Raw genomic sequence first — 18,541 nt, 5'->3', positions numbered from 1 at the left:
TTCCTTATCAAAGTGGAAAAAGATTACAGTCACCCCGATAGCTGTGGTGAATGCGTCCGTCGCGGTTCCACCGTAAAGAAAAAAGAAAGAAGAAAATTCATCAACTCGTTCGGTTAGCTATGCTCAAATAAGGGAAGATGGAACGAAAAAAGAAGAAGAAAAACTTGTCGTGGCCGCATAACGGACGAGACGATAAAAATATCAACGACCTTGGGTCGGCAGCCAGGCTCTTTTTCTTCTTCTTCTTTTCTTTATACAATCGTTTACATAATCAAAGGTTTCCCATGTCACTTTGATGTACATGGTTTTAATGGGCAACGAGCGTAGACGGGGTTCTGCAACAGACAATCTGTTGAACCGCCGACTGCGCGTTTCAATCGTCTACGCATCACGAGAGGAAAAAGAGGCAAAGAGGGGAAGACAAATCCTAATCTGATTGTAGAATAAATTCGATTATAAAAAGAAAACTGTTGGCTGACTAGCTTCCTGCCGATTCGTTGCGTGGTCGGGGGATGGGAAAAAAAAGGGGGGTAGCTCAAGTGAAATTTTCCCAATCCCACTGTGTGAAAACAACCCTCTCCTCTCTCCGTGTTAGGACGGGCATCATCAATCCAGCAGACAGTGTCTATACCACTCGAGATGGATTGAAGTTGACCCCAAAACTTATTGTTTTCTTCCGTTTTTTCCTTTGCCGAAAGAAAAATCGAAAATCTTAAAAAAAGTTTTGAAAAAAAAAATAAAAAATCTAATTTAAACTTGAATTTTGATTTTGACAACGAAAAAAAGATGTGGACGAGTGCGCGGTTGACAACGGCGGATGCGAGGGAACTTGCGTCAACCGACAAGGATCGTACCAGTGCTTCTGCTCCACGGGATTCCGCCTGGCCTCCAACGGCAAAAAATGCATAGGTGCGTAACACATCGATTCCCTCATAGCTGTACATTATTGATTTCGTCTAAACGGATTGTAGACATGCACTTTATTTTTTTTTTTTCCCTTCGTTTTTCTACCTTTATTGATACATCTCAAAAAATTTCCTCCCATCTATCTTTTACGAACAACAACAACAAAAAAAAAATCTTAAAAAGGAGTTACGCAAAGAAGAAAAAAAAAATGAAAATAGGGGAGGATAGAAATAGTGCTTTACAACAAAAACATGGTTGTATACACAATAAGCCTATCGCTCATATGCATCACACACAAAATGAAAGAAGAAAAAAAAAAAAAAACACTACATGGAAATGTAGTAATGTACATAGAAGCCTTTTTATACACTTGCCTGTTTTGGACATGGGTATAAAATTGGTTGGTCTCGACCTCTTTTTCTTTTCTTTTCAAATTTTTACGCCTGACCTTTGTGTCTTTTTTTTTTTCTTTCTTTCTTCTTCTTTTCAAGCAATTCAAATGTTAAAACGCAAAAGTTCTCTCCCAAAAATGGAGCATTATCCCCCCCCCCTCTTTATCTAAGAAAAGAAACGAAAGACCTGTCACTATTCAATAGCGAGCCGCTTTCTTTCTAGCGTCTCGCTTGTAAAACAAAAACAAAAAAGAGGCGAAACAAATGAAATCATTGGGCTTTGGTGAATTGCGTTTAGATCATAATGAATGTTTGCTGCGCAACGGCCACGGGCCGTGCCAGGGCACTTGCCGCAACACTCACGGCAGTTACGAGTGCAGTTGCGACGAGCGTCCAGGGACCCAATTGGCGGCCGATGGCCACTCGTGTGAAGATTTAGACGAGTGCAGTTTGGGAGATAATTTCGGTTGTTCGCATACCTGTCTCAACACGCTCGGAACGGCTTTTTGCACCTGTCCCGATGGCTACATGCTCGGTGATGATTGGAAAACATGCGAAGGTAACACGTACACAAATCATTCCAGCCAAAAACAAAAAGGGCGTGATTCGTCAAAAAAAAAATGTTGAATGTAAACCAGTGCCTGATTTACACATTGCAACGCTATCAAAAATTAAATCGGAATTTTCAAACAGATATGGACGAATGCGAGTTGGAGGACGTAGGACAAGCTTGCGCGGGTACGTGCATCAACACGATAGGATCGTTCCGGTGTTCGGAGGAGGACGGAGCTTCATCGCAAGAGGAAGGAGAAAATGGCGAGAACGAAGACAATGAAGAAGTGCCGGAAGCTATTCAGGAAGCCATTCCCTCAACTACCACTCCCCGTACGACAACGACGATGACAACAACAACTACCACTCCTGCGCCAACCTCTACGACAGCCACTCCAACGACTACAACAGCCCCAACGACGACAGCTGCTACGACAACTACCACATCAACGACAACGACCGAGACCCCTATCATCGCGGCCGCCGTTCCGGTTGAAGAGGAAGCCGAAGAGGATGAAGATCCAGAGGAAGATGAGGCTGACGAGGAAGGGGAGGAGGGAGACGAAGAGGAACCGGAAGAACTGGAAGATAGGGCCAATAGAATCGACAACTCTGCCACTGCCACTACCACTACAACAACAACGATGGCCACGAACATCAAAGAGGAAAAGACTTTCGAATTGGATCAGACATGTCCGGAAGGGTTTCAACTAGCTGATCGGCTGGCCGAAGTGGAAGATGGATCGGCCTGTCTAGATGTCGATGAATGCGAAGCGCAAGATCAATTCGGGTGCTCACATCTCTGCATCAATACTCAAGGATCAGCTCATTGCGACTGCCCCAGCGGCTGGAAGCTGAGCAATGATGGGAAAACGTGTCAAGGTATGGACAAAATAAAATGAGCGACTCTATTATTTCAAAATGGTTTTTTTCTTTCAAGTTTGACAAGTGGTTTTTTCTTTAGATTTAGATGAATGTACAGACAACAATTTCGGGTGTTCGCATCGATGCATCAATACGGAAGGATCTGCCTACTGTGCCTGCCCTTCCGGCTACGCGTTGGACATTAGCAACAACAAGACGTGCAGCGACATTGACGAATGCTCCGATCAAGATCTACCCAATTTCGGATGTTCGCACCACTGCATCAATCTGCCAGGGGGCGTCGAATGCAAGTGCACGGCCGGATACAAACTGCGCGCTGATCAGAAAACTTGCAAAGGTAATTTCTCTAATTCTTTTTTTTTTTTTTTTTAAACCAATATTGCGATCAAGTACGAGCGGCCCATCATTGATTTCCCCCTCCTTTCCCTTCCAAGATATCGATGAGTGCGCTAAAGAAAACGGAGGCTGCTCACACGAGTGCGTCAATCTCAAAGGCGGAATGAGGTGCGAGTGTCCGGAAGGATATCGTCTAAGTGAAACGGACGCAAAAACGTGTCAAGACATTGACGAATGCGAATCGGGGGATCAAGAAGCTGGGCACTCGTGCCGCGCAACTGGCGGGACCTGCCGCAACACCCTCGGCTCTTACGAATGCATCTGCCCGGAAGGATTCCGCACGACTGGCACTGCATGCGCAGGTAGGAATTGACTCACAAAAAGAAAAATTTTGGAAGACAACAAATTCAAAATGAAAATCAAAACAAAATTAGATATTGACGAATGTGCTGAATTGTCGCCTTGCTCGACGGCCTGTACCAATTTACAAGGATCGTACCGATGCGATTGCGACGACGGGTTCGAAAACATCAACGGAACATGCGCAGGTTCAAAAAACAAAAACATGAGGCAAAAAAAAAAAGAAATGTAATAAAAATCTATTCTGATAGACATCGACGAATGTCCGAACGGAGTCTGCGATCAATTGTGTACCAATATCCCAGGATCCTACATCTGCGATTGTCACCCAGGATATCAATTGATTGGAGACGTGTGTATAGGTCTGTGCCTCTGCTTCCCGATTAAAAAAAAAAAAAAAAAATTAATTCTCTGAGATGATGTTGCACCAACAGATATCGACGAGTGCGCCACCACCAGTCCCTGTGACGGCATTTGCCGCAACACTGTCGGTTCCTTCGAATGCCTTTGCGCCGAAGGTTTCCAGATCAACGACAAAAACGGCCAGTGCGTCGATATCGATGAATGCCTCAACGAGCCCTGCGAGGGCATTTGCATCAACACCCAAGGTTCTTACTCTTGCTCCTGTGAGCTTGGATACCAACTCGGCAATAATGGAACGTGTTCAGGTAAAAAAAAAAAAAAATCAACTCCACAAAAAAATATGTTTAAAGAAAACAAAACAAATAATAACGCAAACAAAAATTGTTTAGATATCGACGAATGCCTGAACAATCCGTGCCCAGTTGAATGCATTAATTCACCGGGCTCCTACACTTGCCTTTGCCCCTTTGGTTACGAGTTTGACGACAACGTTTGCAAAGGTTATTATCGCCTACTAATTTTTTTTTCACACCGTTTGTGTTTTCCCCAAAGACCTAAACTCGCGATTGTTTGCAACAGACGTGGACGAGTGCCAAAAGGAACCATGTGGTAATCTAGCCAAATGCGTCAATACAGAAGGATCGTTTACGTGCCAGTGTGAACCTGGTTACAGTCTCCGAGGCAACGACTGCGAAGGTAAAGTTAACTTCCACCAATATGCACCCTGAACTGCAGAGATAACTAGGATAGATCCACTGCATTCAGAGGCGAAAAGAAAAAACAAAAAACTTTTGCGAAGCAAAAAACAACAATAATGGGGTGCAGATCCAAAAAGAACAAAAGGCAAGTCAATTGCAAACAAAAAAAAAGTTCAGGGGCAACTTGGAAACTTCCAGAAACAATCTCCACACTTGTATACCTCTACCCCCTAAACCCTTTTCCCGCCAATTCCTTTGTCTGAAACAAAGAATCCCTTTGATGACTCATCACTCCGCAGTTTCAATCGACAAACAAAGATAACTTAAAAAACAAAAAAAAACAAAAAGACAATTTCCACTATCCAATCGCCTGAATCGCCTGACCAAAAGACAATCATAAATAGTTTTGAGTTTTCCTACCTTATTACGGCACGCTTTCGGATCTTGGTGTTCGTTGGTGAAGAATAATGGCGGCTCTCGGGATGCATGGGTGGACGTCGAAGTGTCTTCTAGAAGGAGTGAAACACGTGCAAAGCGATAAAAACTCGCCTTCCCTTTTTCAGGATTCAGTCTAATCAGTTCAATTTCAGTAAAGAATGTTCATAAACTGGCAAATGTTCAACAGTTAAAAAGTCGACAGTGATTGATTTGTATGGCTATCGGCAAAAATTCTTCGGAGCTCGAAATGTACGTGACGTCAATCGCAGGAGCCAGCGACAAATCTCTGCAAAAACGTGTTCGATATGATTCCTAGAATTGGCGCCTAACCTTGATGAGGGCAGCACTGCATTCCAACGTTGAATTTTGCCAATTACCAAAGTTATAAAAATGAATTACTATAATCTTGAATTTTTTTCTCTCGTAAAATAATTTTTAGATGTGGACGAATGCAAAGAAAATCCTTGCAATGGCATTTGCATTAATTTACCTGGATCATATCAATGTATTTGCGACCCCGGATACGAGCTTCGAAATGGCCGTTGTGAAGGTCAGACGACACAATGTCAGCATAGTTGTGATTGCCTCCATCTGATCTGAGTTTCTTTGCAAATTATTTCAGATATTGACGAGTGTTTGAACTACAAATGTGGAGGTCGATGCATAAACTTGCCAGGCACTTATCGCTGTGACTGTGAAAGTGGCTATAAACTTGAAGGGGAACGCTGTGTCGATATCGACGAGTGTCAGACGCTGAAACCCTGTAAGGGTAGCTGCACAAATTTGCCTGGAAGTTATCGCTGTGATTGCGAAGCTGGTTATCGAAGTGAAGGAAATGCATGCATTGGTAATTATGATTTTTTACATGAAAGCTCTTTATAACTGGCAAAAAGTGGGTGCCATTAGATGAAGGCCGATGTTATTTTAACCTGGGGGCATTTTCGTGTCGTGATACAATCACTCATGGTGAACACATTTGAAAGATAAACCATGCTGGTATTGAATCAGGACAAAAACAATTTGCTTGCTTCCAATTGTCAGTTAAATTGGGTCTGTTGAAAAGCTTGTCTAATGCTATCGTTTCACATAGATCTTGACGAATGTAGCCATCGTAATGGAGGATGTTCTCACATTTGCGTCAACACGATTGGATCTTTCCGCTGCACGTGCAACCCGGGCTTCGATGTCAGCCACAAGTATGAATCGATAATATATTTTTCTCTTTAACACTTCACTGAACCCAATCTGAAATCCTATTTTCGTGTTCCAGGAATCAGAGCAATTGCGTGGATGTCAACGAATGTCGTTCCAATAATGGTGGCTGCAGTCAAGATTGCATTAATACGCGTGGTGCCTATCACTGTACTTGCAGCGATCAGTATTACTTGGAAGCCGATGGGCGGACGTGCATTGAACTGCCGCCTAGATGCCCGAAAATGAAGGCTCCTGATCATGGCGAAATAGAATGCATTCAGAATTTGAATCACACTCAACACAGGTCTCGTGAGCAAGAGGACGAGGCACTGATCGCTGAGAACGGACGAGGCGATTTAGGTGCCAGTGGATGGTCAGCCAATCGTTCACTTAAATCTCGTTCCCTTTACAATTCCGGATCAACGTGCATCATCCGGTGCAATAAAGGATACAAGCTGGTTGGAGATTCCACAATCTCGTGTGGTCGATCTGGACTTTGGCTAGGAGAACCTGCCACTTGCATACGTAAATTCTCTAAAAAGCTTGACAATTTTTATTTTATTTTATTTCATTCACTCCATCTATAAATGACTGAACAGCTTTAGCATGCCCCAAACTGCTGGCGCCTGATAGCGGCGTTCTTATGCCACATACCTGCTCTACCGGAAAGACATTTGCTGGCCAACAATGTCAAGTAAGATGCCGTGCCGGATACAGACTCATCGGTGGAGGTATCTATCATTGCTTGCCATCTCAGCAATGGCGCAGCCCAGACGAACCAGCTCGCTGCGAACGCATCGGTATGAATGTGTTCTACAAATAGATCATGCTTATCTCGACGTTTATTATTTATCTTAAAATTACAGATAGTCCAGTTCCATTCATCCAGTGCCCGGGTAATATGGCAGTAAACCTTCCACCACAAGAAAAGCGAGCTTACATCACCTTCTCTCAACCGAAATCTAATATGGACTGGTTCCGGTATGTATGCGTCAATCTGCCATGCATATTCTTTTTTCCTGAGTCGCATAAAAATTTTGAATTCTATTTCTTCCGTTTTTACGATGAAGGTACGTGGATTCGGATCCTTTATGGGCCAAACAGTTGGGTGGAGAGTTGCCTGTCGGTTTGAACACCATCACTTTCCGTGTCCGATCACCCGTGTCTGATTTAACAGCCACGTGCAACTTCACCATCGAAATATTTGGTATTTAATGATCTTTAAAAACCAAACCTGTTGGAGCTCGATTTCATTGCATTCTAAAAACAGATAAGGAAATACCACGTATGACTAACTGTCCAACGTCTTGGACTGTTTTCCTGGAACCGGGCCAATCTTCACAGGTGAGTCCATAATCCGCATTTATCGTCTTAAATTTTACTGCCGGAATATTATACGGTTGTCAATTGTCATGCAAATCGCCAGATCGTGACATGGAACGAGCCTATTTTTACCGACAACATAGAGATCGTCCAGCTAAACAAATCCAGGGTTAGTCTAAAAATTAACATTTTCTGGTTTTCTGAATCCTTTTGGCGTTTGCTCGGACATCAATAACATATGCTATTGGCGGTAAAATAAAACAGGAACCTGGAGAGTTGTTCCAGGCTGGTTATCACGAAATCGCATACGTAGCACAGGATGGAGCGGGCAATCAGGCCAAGTGCCAGTTTACTATACACGTCACGAGTCAAACCGTTCACAGAGATACAAGTTCTCCCATCACTAAGGTACAAAAGAACAAGTTATGAATTCGTGATAAGCTCGATGCATCATCATTTTTTCTTTTAAATTTTTCTTATCCACTTGCGCATCTGGTCGCCACTTGTCGCCCGCAGTTGCCAAGAGGTCGAGTGCTGGTCCGATGCCCCGGTTCTAAGCCGGGCAAGTACGTCGAGATGTACACGGTAAGAGAGAGCTCATTTACATGCGATAGAGGCTATTTATCTCAAAACAACAGGCGGGCGCCTTCGTGCGAGCCAACAATGTCGATACGATGATGGGGAATAATAATCGGAATTTAAGAGCACGCGTCCTTCTCTAAATTCCCATTACTCATTTCATTTTTTTTATACAGATGGTTTATACGATATCACATTTATATGTTTATGCATGTTTGTTTGCAGTACAAGGTCCCGGCTGGTTGCATCGTCATCAATAATCCCAGCGCTTACACGCGAGCCACGGTCACGACATTGGCTCCACGCTATACGGGTATGAAGAAAAAAGAATTAAGACGTCTTTATCTTACAGCTACCCATATTTAGAGAAACGTAGCAATCATGGAAAATTGCCCATGCCCTTCTTTTTTGGTTTTATTTTACGTTTGTTTGTTTTTTAACGTTTTGCTCATGAGAGATGCCGTGGTTTATTGTTATGGTATCTTGCGTTTGTGTTGTAGTGTTTGATTGGGATTTCGGCGCATCGAGCGGCAGCGAAGGAGGTGAAGGCCGGGATTCGGCCAATACTGGCCGACATCCAGCATCTCACAACAAATTAGTGGATGGTGTCCCTCGGCTGCGAGACGCAGCGGCTCCTTCTTCTCCCGTCATTCTGCCCGGCCCTGCCTTGCTCCCATCAATGGGTAGCCAACCGCTGAGGCTCAACGGTCGTGCACGCAAATCCCGCATTACAGAGCCCGGTCTCCAGCTGATACCCAACGTTCCGTCAGGTTAGACCATAAAATTGTTGTTGCCACATCCCTCCCCCTCCATACCCCTCCACCAAAACAAAAACAAAATCAAGCTTCGAATTATTGTTCATTTCATATCAGTCATTTCTTTTCATCTGATTTCCAAAACAAAACATAAACAGCGTTTACTCGCATCGACATCGAACCCTTCGAATCACCTTCCTACACTCTCGCGTACTACACTATACTCTTACTATTACTCAGCGAACACCTTCCCTTTTACTTAGCAACTGCCATTCTAACTTTGTCTAAGGACTTGATATACAGTACTACTATGCTGATGACACAACTTGACATTATTTTCCAAATTGAAGCCCATGATGCTAATAAACGGTCCGCAGAACCAAAGCTTTTCTATACTCATCGACTTGCAGCACTTGGGGTCGGTCTATTGGCTGTCGGCTTTTCTTCTCCGGCTTGGTGAACGGTTTGGGTGCTTCCATTTACATCTAGTGCATGTCGCTTGTTTCTATTTCCCTGCATGTCTAGCAATTTTTTTCCACATTGTAGTTTTTAGTTCAAAATTTTGAATTTGGAGTGGCATGACCTAATCGTGGGTGATAGCCTACCTTGCATGTTGCGCTGGGTGTTTGTTGCTTACATCTCATTTTGCAGTAGGCCTCTGGCTGGCTTCTGACGTTGATTCGAGTGGTGCCGGGATGCGGCAGTATCAACAGCTCAACCACCCATTGCCTTATTGGTGCTGCGGACGAGGACCATTGCCAGCCGGATCCAGTCAAACGCTATTATCAGACACAGATAATAATATATGGTCATGGGAAGGTGCGTTACTATAAAATAGCTATCTTCAAGTAGCATAACCTAACTTTCTACTCACCAAACTTCAACACGACGTGTCACTCACGATACACGAAGCTTTTCTCATTGGCATCGTTCCTTTTCTGCACCTTGTTTTCTCATATTTACCCTGATTTAATTCAACTATTAAAAAACAAACAAAAAATTCATCCAACGGCATCATTAGGTTCTAACGATCCAGTTGACCAGTCGGGTAGAGGAAACAAGAACCGCAATCGTGACAAGAAACGAGGAGGAGTAGTAGATCTTCTACTTCCTTTCACGGCGAACGATGCTGTGCTGCAAAGCACGACCACCATACGATCCGGTAGGAAACGTCAACAGGGACCTAAGCATCAGCCTAAACTTGTCCCAGGCCCCAGTTTCGTACCGGACAATGAACGTAACAGGTAGTAGATTAATAAACAAGGTAGTTCGCCATGAAAGAGTAACAACAGCATATTTCACAACCGATTACGTCCTTACAGGAAACAAAAGGAGAAGAAGGACAAAAACGCTTCTGGTGCGACTTCAAACACTCGGAAAAACAAAACAACTACAAGCTAAAGCGTAGCTTCCAGAAAGAAGAAACATCACATTTTTTTTTTTTTTTTTTTTTTTTGTTATTTACTTGAGCTATCTTTTCGTAAAGGTTTTCTCCAAAAATGATAAACTTGATGCAACGGAATGGGGGGAGATTGGACTCGGGTGTATAGTCTCCTGCGAGCCGAAAATGGGAAGAACAACTGATGATTAAATGTTGTATACTATTAAAACCCTACTTATTTTCTGTTTTTTAAGATGAGAAAAGATTGAGAAAGGAATTATTGTGAGCGATTCTGTATAACATTAACGGTTTTCAATTATCATTTTTAGCTTACGCTGTATAAAGTTTTGCTTAGTAATCCGTAACTATGTTACACATCTGTTCTGTAAGGCCACGGAATTTACAGTCCCCTCTACGCCAACGTCGTACTCGATTGCTGCTGAAACTTTTTCGACGATGGATGGGCAAAATAAAACTGTTTTATCTGATGAGAACAAGAAAATATGAATACTCGATTGAACTATGGTGACAGGAATCACCAGGAGAATAAGATGAAATTTCGTGCTCGAGTGCCTTTTGAACTGTAAAATGCCAGAATCACTTCGTTCGAATATTTTGATTGTTCAATCTTTTTTGAACCAAGTGTTGGAATACATTGGACATGGTCTCACAAGATGATTGTTGTTTCTGTTTTCTCTTGTTATTCTGTTTCAATTTTTCAAATGCTTGGCATTTGCTACGTTCCTATTGCTAACTCGTGATAATGTCCAAGAATACCATGAAACCAAACATGGGAAAATCGAATGGTAAACTTGTGCTCGTAGACTCTATAATTTTAAGACTGAAATACCAAGAGGGTTCCGATTATGAGGAATACAACTTAAGCAAAAATATAGTAACGATTGAAGTGAATTTCTATACCCTACAGCTGATCCGATTTCAGTTCAGTTCACTCCTCCCAGACATCGCCATAAGCATTTTTCTTGTCTGAAGGGTGAGCTCGTGATGAGACACCTGACGTGCCGTAACCCGGAGAGGGCTGCGGTGCAATATTTGGATTTGTTCTGAATCCATCCGTCTTCTTGTAAGCATCCATCCTCTTTTGTTCGAATTCTTCTCGATTTTTCTTACGAAGCTCATCATACGACGAAGAATGCTGAGTTGGAGAAGGCAGAGGCTGTTCCGACACAATAAAAGAGTCCATCGATGGTCGAAAGGAATCATTAAGCCCAACAGCTGTCGGCGGAGCATCGTAAGATCGATCCTCACTTCTTAGCTCTTGTAGATAGTCTGAATGGCTTCCGCTATCTGTATCGGAAGACAGCGGGGACGGTCCAAGGTTTATGGGTTCAGAAGTAAACCTTAAATATAAAAAAGAATAAAGAAATTGAAAAAATGAAGAATATCACAGTATCACTACAGAACTATAAAATATGAAATTATTCCAATCTCAAGTAAATCCAACTACTTGGCCCAAAATCCATAAAATATTTTGAGTGTACCATATAATAAGATTAATAATATGACCCTTACGCTTCTTGAAAACCTCCTTTGTTTTTTCCTCTTCTTTGTCGTAGTGCCTCAGCCAGAGGACTATTTGGAAGGGTCATCAGCTTCTCAGCACATTTTGTTTGATAAGACAATTTCCCTGCAAAATACCCAAATGATGCACCTAGCAGGATTTTAGGCCAAGGGCCCCACTTGGTGCTACCCTTCAAGTATCCTGAAATCATATTAAAAGATGGCCAAATTCTCAAGCTTTCTGTTTTAATGTGACTTTGTACATCCTCAACTTTCAGAGATATGTGAATGTTTATGTAATCATGTGAGCAGAATTAGCAGTTGATTATTCACCTGATTTGACTCCATAATAGGCAAGCGCTCCAAGTGCAGTGCCCATTGGCAAGCTCCTGAAGTAGAAACTCTCATAATTGCACTCTTTCAAGACTCTGAGTTCTTCTGGACTAAATTTCTTCGGATATCAAAATAATGGTTAAAAAAGCATTTAGCAAAACGTGCATTTAGAAAACTACTATTTACATATAGTTCCCGCCGGGCAAGAGGATCCTTTTCAGCTGCGAGAGGTGTTTGCGACTCTGCCATGCTATATTTATTTCAGGGATCTTTAAAATACAGCATATGAATAAAAAAACTAGCTAAGAAATTAATACATACTTAAAATTCAATCTAATTTACATACGACTGACTCGGCTACAATTCAACGCAGACGAATGACGAAGAGCAGACGTCTTCTTGTTGCCATGGAAATGTGCTGTTTTCCACACGTGGTTGTCTACTGCAACAACGTAGGTTGCTGCAGCTCCACAATAAATTTGATTCAAGCTTTCAAGAGCTTATAAATATTATTTTAGATCGTTTTGCGAACTTTTCAATCATAAAATGGTGAGACACAATAACCAGCTACCTACAAATCTGCCACAGTTGCAAAATTTGCTGAAGCGAGATCCTGCATCGTACAAAGATGAGGTACAGTTGTCAACGACTATTTAATACTCTGCTCTTTTCTTTATGCAACAAACACAAATTAAAAATTCTTTTATTTACAGTTTATGCAACAGCATCGCCATTACAATTCAACAAGGTTGGTCTTTGAAATGAAACCTGACCAATATAATAAAGATCTTGATGACTTAGTAATGTTTTTGGCCCAGGTACGTGCCATTTCTTTCTGTTTGGTTCTTTGATAAGCATTAGTATTTTTATATCCATCTAGGTATCCCATTGTTTCCCTGAAGATTTGAAGGAATATCCACAGGAATTAATGGATATTTTACAGCGACACCCAACAACTCTACATCCTGATATGCGAAAAGTAATAAATGAATTCCTTCTAGGTGATTAGCCAACTGATAATGTTTTTTTTCTTTTTCACAGACATTTTGCAGGGCTCTCATCTTGCTGCGTAATAAGAATCTGATTTCTCCGACATCTTTGTTGACCCTATTTTTTCAACTTCTTCGCTGCCCTGACAAGGAACTAAGAGCTTTTCTAAAGAATCACATTATCACAGACATAAAAAATGTGAATTCAAAATCAAAGAATATCAAACTGAATAATGTAAGTTATTTTTCAAAATAATTTGAGTATTCTGCAGCCAATGCTTAAATTTGATATTTTGAAATAGGTCCTCCAAAACTTCATGTTTGCCATGCTGAAAGATTCAAATATCACAGCTGCAAAGATGTCTCTGGTATATGTCTTGTCAATTAAAATTGAAAGTTGACAACTAGTCTTAACATATCTTGTTTTTAGGATGTAATGATTGACCTTTACAAAAAAAATATCTGGAATGACCAAAAGACTGTAAATGTTATTGCTACTGCATGCGTATCTAAAACTACAAAGGTAGGACACGTTTGCACAATCAAACTAAACGTTTTCTGAAATGTATACTCGTTGATATCTAGGTTATGGTTACAGCTTTACAATTTTTCATGGGTTCTGACGAAAAACAAGAAGATTCAGACAGTGAGGCCGAGGTAACTAATTTCATTAAAGTTCTTGTTTCCCTATCCTGAATGTTTCACCTCACTATATCTTACGCAGAACGAAAACGTCATAATCAGGGAAGTTGGTATGGCCGCCCGAGTAAATAAAAAATCTCGAAAACGTGAGAAGCAAATGGAGAAAGTAAAAAAGACATTAAAGGTAGGGTTCGTTATTAGCATTGGATGGCAAAACGAGATGGAAGTTAAATTAATTGTATTTCCATCATCTATCAGAAACGCAATAATTCAAAGAAGGCCCCGGTGTTTAATTTCTCTGCCATACACTTGATCCGAGATCCCCAAAGTAAATTTACCGTTTCTTGAATTAAAATCCCGTTCTAAGGTGGTAACGATTTCTTTTTGTTTATTTCAAGGTTTTGCTGAGCAGTTGTTTAAACATGTCGAGGGAATGAACGAACGCTTTGAAGTCAAAGTCATGGCGTTAGACGTGATTTCTCGACTCATAGGCATCCACCAGTTATTCATCTTTAATTTCTACCCATACTTGAATCGTTTTCTACAGCCACACCAAAGAGGTGATGATCAACTTAATGCCAAACTGTCAGTGGTAGACTGTTGTGGGCAATAGGGTCTGTCTCTAATGGGAACATAAACATTTCTAATATCTTTTGTCGCTTGACAGATGTGACGAAAATGCTGCTGTTTGCTGCGCAGGCTTCCCACGAGCTGTTGCCACCTGATGTCCTCGAGCCGGTTGTGAGTGCCATAGTCAACAATTTTGTAACTGAGCGGAATTCCGCAGAAGTAATGGCCGTTGGGTGAGGGCTATTTATTTTACACAACATGCATTTGCATCTTACTAATAGTAGTGTTTCAATCGTAACGCAGGCTGAACTCGATTAGAGAAATATGTGCCAGATGCCCACTGGTAATGAACGCCGAACTGCTTCGCGAACTCGTCGATTACCGCACTTCAAAACAGAAGAGTGTCATGATGGCTGCCAGGTCCATACTGCAGTTGTACCGGATTGTTAATCCTGAATTGTTGCCACGTAAAGAAAGAGTATTTACGAGAGATAATTTTTTCATTTTGAAATGCGTCATTTTTTTTTCAGGGTCAAGCTTGATAATTTATTTATTCTGTTCCTCACTAGGGCCGGCCCACAGAAGCTATGAGCGAGTTGACCATTAAAGCCTATGGAGCTGTGGATGCCAAAGATTATATTCCTGGCGCAGAGGCACTGAATCCGGATGATGAAAATGCCAACCCGGATGACGAAAAAGATGAATCAGCAGCAGATGATGAAAGCGATGACGGTTGGGTCGATGTTTCACACTCCGATGACGGTGAAGAGGTTGACACTGATTCTGAAGTTGAGGACAGTGATGAGGACGACGAAGAAGCCAACAGTGATGAAGAAGAAGTGGACAGTGGTGAAGAAGGTGGGAGTGATGAAGAAGGTTCTGATGACGAGGATGGTGATGAAGAAGGCTCTGATGATGAGGATGGCGATGAAGATTCAGATAGTGGAGAAGAATCAGAGGATGGTGGTGTTGTTGAAAAAAGAGTCAGACGCCCAATGACTAAACAAGAAAAGAAAAAACAAAAGAGAATCAATAAAGATTTGAAAAGATGTCGAAAGAAAACTGTTGCTGCTGCCGAGGATCCCAGTGTCATTGAAGAAAGGAAAACAAAAGCGGCCGCAGTCAGTTTAAGTCGAATCCTTACTGACAAAGACTTTGCAAAAATCGATGCTGCCCAGGTAAAGAAGCAGTTGGATGCCTCTAAAGCTCGCCAAAAGAGAAAAGTGGCTGATGACTTGGACGACACAATAAAACGGTAATATGTCTTCCCTACACGTGCACGGCATTAGGCAACGTTCGTAAGTCGTAGGGTCAAAGAGTCCAACTCTACATGACTCACGTAGTCCCGCTTTGTTTGCTGGCAAAAACAGACGATTTTGGATTATCAGTCTGTGTGTGTGGTATATTAAGCAAGATGGGATCACCCCGCAACTCGTCTCAAATGTCTTGTATCCAAGCGCATCTTGATTGGACGTTGTAATCAAACGCGGAAGTCTCGTTCAGCCCATGTGATATCCCACAGACAGTTGACTTTTTATTTTGTGTTCGGTGGCATGGTTTTTTCTTTATCTTACGAATATGGAAATTTGTATCTCGTAACAATCATCTCTCCATGACATGATTTGAAATCCTACAAAATCAACTTGGACTTTGTCTCTTTAGCTTGTAGACTTATCCTGTTGTTTCTCTTGTCCTTTTTTTATTATTGTTTTTAGGGGTGAGTTGGTCCGACTGGACGACATCGAAAAAGTCTACAAGAAACGCCGCCACGATAAGGATTCTCGCCTCGCAACAGTCTTGGTAAACGGCACCTGCACGACATCCATATTTTTGTGTTGTAATGTTTGATTTGTCTGCTTTTTTTACCTGCCAATTGAAAGCTAGTTGTTAATGTTGATTACAAATATGTTGTTATCGATATAGGAAGGACGTGCTGACCGTGAAAAGCCTACGAGAAAGCCTAAACGTCAAAATCCTAACGCCAGCACAACAAATCGAGAAAAGATCAAGAAGAAGAACTTTATGATGTTGAAACAGAAGGCCAAAGGCAAGCAGAAACGATCCTTTAAAGATAAACAGGTAATTTGCCTTGACGACTGTCCAAAAAGAAACCACGTGGCTGTTTTTGTACTTTTTCTTCTCATTTTACAGATCGCCTTGCGCAATGCGCTGCTGAAACAGAAGAAGATGGGCTTGAAGAAATAATCCACGTAACTTCAAATAATCGGACGTATAAGCAAATGTAACGAAAAAAAAGACTCGGATTCAAATATACTTCCTCACCGTCGTCTGGTTCACTAAATTGCATCACGACAAGTGAACTCTGGCTGAGGTAAATCGATCGAATTTCTTGATCAAACATAAACCGGAATGGTAAGAGCTTTTTTTTTTTAAATCCAACAATTTAATCAATACATACGATGCCGTTATCGTCTTGAGGAAACTTAAAAAAAGAAGACTAAATATGCAATCTTTTTTTAGAATTGGTCAGCATACAACTGGTATTGACAAGCTGGCCCATTTTAAGAGAAAATGCATACCAATGTCGGAAAAGAAAGCAAAAAGGTTGTAAATAACGCGTAGGAGAAAGAAGAGTAGCCGGTCTTCTGGTTGACCCTGCGGGTTGACTGATTTGACTACCTGAGTAGACCAACAGGTATAAGAGAAAAGGTAGGAAAGAAAAGAGATCAATTTTGGTTAGCAGCAAGTTGTCGGCGAGGGGGTTTTATTTATTGCTACCGACATAGTCTTCGCATGGCACTCTTTCGTGTTGCCCATTCGAAATAATGGTAGAAATGGGCGATTCAGCACACGCTTAACGAGAATCCCCTCTCGTTTTTTTTTCCTTTCGTTATTGTACTTTTCTTTTTTAACGCCCATTTTCTTTCCCCCCCCCCCCCCTATTTGAAAAAGGTGAAAGAATAAGCGTCTGTAGTTTTTTTTTCGAATTTATGAGCTTTTCTGTATGATGCAAGATTTGCATTATTCAACGAAAAAGAATGATAATTGACGTAATGGGTTTTTTGGGTAGGCAATTGACTAATAATGGCTATTGCATCAATTCGTGCAATAAATTTGAAGCCGATTTTACTGTACGTTTCATTGTAGTAAGAAAAAAAAAACATTAGAAAAGCACTTTAATTTCTTATTATTGTAGCAAAACGCCATCTCATCCAACTCATTAAAAGTTTGGCCTGCGTGTCTCAACAGCCTCTTTCTGATACGAGTCAGGATGAAATGTTTTTCACTTGCGTTAGCCCTGTCTAGAATGTTTTCCGGGGGCTTTCATTGTGGTGGCTGACCAAAGTCATTTACGATTGTACGTCGTAGTCTAGGCGAAAAAAAAAAGAGGTTTCTTAGGGAAAGATAAGGGAACAAAAAACGCTTTTGCTTTTCTTTTGTCTCGTGGACAGACAAATTTTTGTTGCTATTCCTTCAGCTCGTTTGTACATTTCCTTCCAAAATAAAAGGTTCGGCAGCCCGTTGCAAAACCTTTCGTTGTAAAAGAGGCAAAACAAGAAAGACGAAATAGGAAGAAAAGAAACACTAATACACTCCCCCTCAAAACAAGGTGAACGACCGTCATATTTTTCTATGCAGAGTTGAGTGACAGGCGAGGCAAAGACGGTATTTCCATGTCTGATGTCTATAACAAACACCCAACAAGCTTCGAAGTGAACTCAGCCAGCTGAAAAAGAACCTTTTTTTTTTCATTTTTCTCCGAGATAAATGAAGAATATGTATAGGAATAGAAAAAAAAAAGGGATATTACGATCATCATCTCGCCGTCTGGCTGACGGCGTTCGTGTGATTGCCAAAAACTACACGTCCGTGCTGCTAGTTATACGAGATGAACAGTTGTGCGGGAAGAGAGGGAGGGGGCCAGTTAGTTTTTTTTTTTTTTTTGAAGCTACAAAAGAAATAAATGGTGTTGTTATTGCTTGTTATTATAGCCGGTTTTTATATTTTGGCAATAGTAGTGTCGCTCAAGCGACACATTCTATACGACCGCTCACTCCTTAAAAATATGAAGAACGACACCATCAGCGTGACACGCTACAGTACGCATTGTCATATCTCATCCCGGACGGGGGAGGAAAAAAGAAGGCTGCTGGATGTAACAGTGACTAAAGATATGGAACGACTGTAACGGAGAAACTACTAAATTGTGCACAGGTAAATCACCTAACAGACGGGACATTACGGACTTTTGGTGCATAGTTTAGTGGACTCGTCCGCTCGCCTGTCTCTCTATATAGAACTTGATTGTTATATCTTTGTATATATGTTGCAGCTGTGGAGCGGAGGAGCCCATCGTTTCTCA

At 41.5% G+C, this 18,541-nt stretch overlaps 3 protein-coding genes across 6 annotated transcripts in view; 2 read left to right on the top strand and 1 right to left on the bottom strand.

Moving 5' to 3' along the window:
* The window catches only part of LOC130687242 (fibrillin-1-like), a 34,800-nt gene extending 23,965 nt beyond the window's left edge, over positions 1-10,835 (top strand). Inside the window, exons 8-32 of one of the 4 annotated variants that reach the window (XM_057510383.2) lie at positions 787-909; positions 1,597-1,857; positions 1,992-2,732; positions 2,815-3,072; positions 3,170-3,433; positions 3,506-3,619; positions 3,683-3,793; positions 3,866-4,099; positions 4,184-4,294; positions 4,374-4,490; positions 5,370-5,480; positions 5,553-5,777; positions 6,021-6,126; positions 6,201-6,649; positions 6,724-6,924; positions 6,991-7,105; positions 7,195-7,331; positions 7,395-7,468; positions 7,551-7,616; positions 7,712-7,855; positions 7,964-8,032; positions 8,252-8,339; positions 8,527-8,796; positions 9,803-10,025; positions 10,104-10,835. In XM_057510383.2, the coding sequence (XP_057366366.1) occupies positions 787-909; positions 1,597-1,857; positions 1,992-2,732; positions 2,815-3,072; positions 3,170-3,433; positions 3,506-3,619; positions 3,683-3,793; positions 3,866-4,099; positions 4,184-4,294; positions 4,374-4,490; positions 5,370-5,480; positions 5,553-5,777; positions 6,021-6,126; positions 6,201-6,649; positions 6,724-6,924; positions 6,991-7,105; positions 7,195-7,331; positions 7,395-7,468; positions 7,551-7,616; positions 7,712-7,855; positions 7,964-8,032; positions 8,252-8,339; positions 8,527-8,796; positions 9,803-10,025; positions 10,104-10,182 (4,691 nt within the window). In that variant the 3' untranslated portion in view covers positions 10,183-10,835. Of the gene's footprint in view, positions 1-786; positions 910-1,596; positions 1,858-1,991; positions 2,733-2,814; positions 3,073-3,169; positions 3,434-3,505; positions 3,620-3,682; positions 3,794-3,865; positions 4,100-4,183; positions 4,295-4,373; positions 4,491-5,369; positions 5,481-5,552; positions 5,778-6,020; positions 6,127-6,200; positions 6,650-6,723; positions 6,925-6,990; positions 7,106-7,194; positions 7,332-7,394; positions 7,469-7,550; positions 7,617-7,711; positions 7,856-7,963; positions 8,033-8,251; positions 8,340-8,526; positions 8,797-9,435; positions 9,767-9,802; positions 10,026-10,103 lie in introns of those variants that run through there. The other 3 variants (XM_059495168.1, XM_059495169.1, XM_059495170.1) reach the window with 3 other exon arrangements.
* Positions 10,836-10,974: 139 nt separating this feature from the next.
* Positions 10,975-12,285, bottom strand: LOC130687281 (OCIA domain-containing protein 1-like). The gene is made up of 4 exons (XM_057510435.2): positions 12,203-12,285; positions 12,017-12,134; positions 11,696-11,885; positions 10,975-11,523 (listed from the first exon to the last, which is right to left on the bottom strand). Exons 1-4 carry the CDS (start codon positions 12,263-12,265, stop codon positions 11,112-11,114), a joined length of 783 nt encoding a protein of 260 aa, XP_057366418.1. The 5' UTR covers positions 12,266-12,285; the 3' UTR covers positions 10,975-11,111.
* Positions 12,286-12,437: 152 nt separating this feature from the next.
* On the top strand, positions 12,438-16,504 carry LOC130687300 (protein SDA1 homolog). The gene is made up of 16 exons (XM_057510460.2): positions 12,438-12,649; positions 12,730-12,834; positions 12,897-12,995; positions 13,058-13,240; positions 13,308-13,373; positions 13,436-13,528; positions 13,591-13,662; positions 13,730-13,831; positions 13,906-13,975; positions 14,046-14,207; positions 14,315-14,450; positions 14,521-14,695; positions 14,787-15,472; positions 15,933-16,017; positions 16,141-16,296; positions 16,369-16,504. Exons 1-16 carry the CDS (start codon positions 12,563-12,565, stop codon positions 16,420-16,422), a joined length of 2,331 nt encoding a protein of 776 aa, XP_057366443.1. The 5' UTR covers positions 12,438-12,562; the 3' UTR covers positions 16,423-16,504.
* Positions 16,505-18,541: the final 2,037 nt, after the last annotated feature.

This window comes from Daphnia carinata, chromosome 4 (assembly GCF_022539665.2).
Source record: "Daphnia carinata strain CSIRO-1 chromosome 4, CSIRO_AGI_Dcar_HiC_V3, whole genome shotgun sequence".
Classification (NCBI taxonomy): Eukaryota; Metazoa; Arthropoda; class Branchiopoda; order Diplostraca; family Daphniidae; genus Daphnia; species Daphnia carinata.
This window is presented reverse-complemented; position numbering and strand designations above follow the sequence as displayed.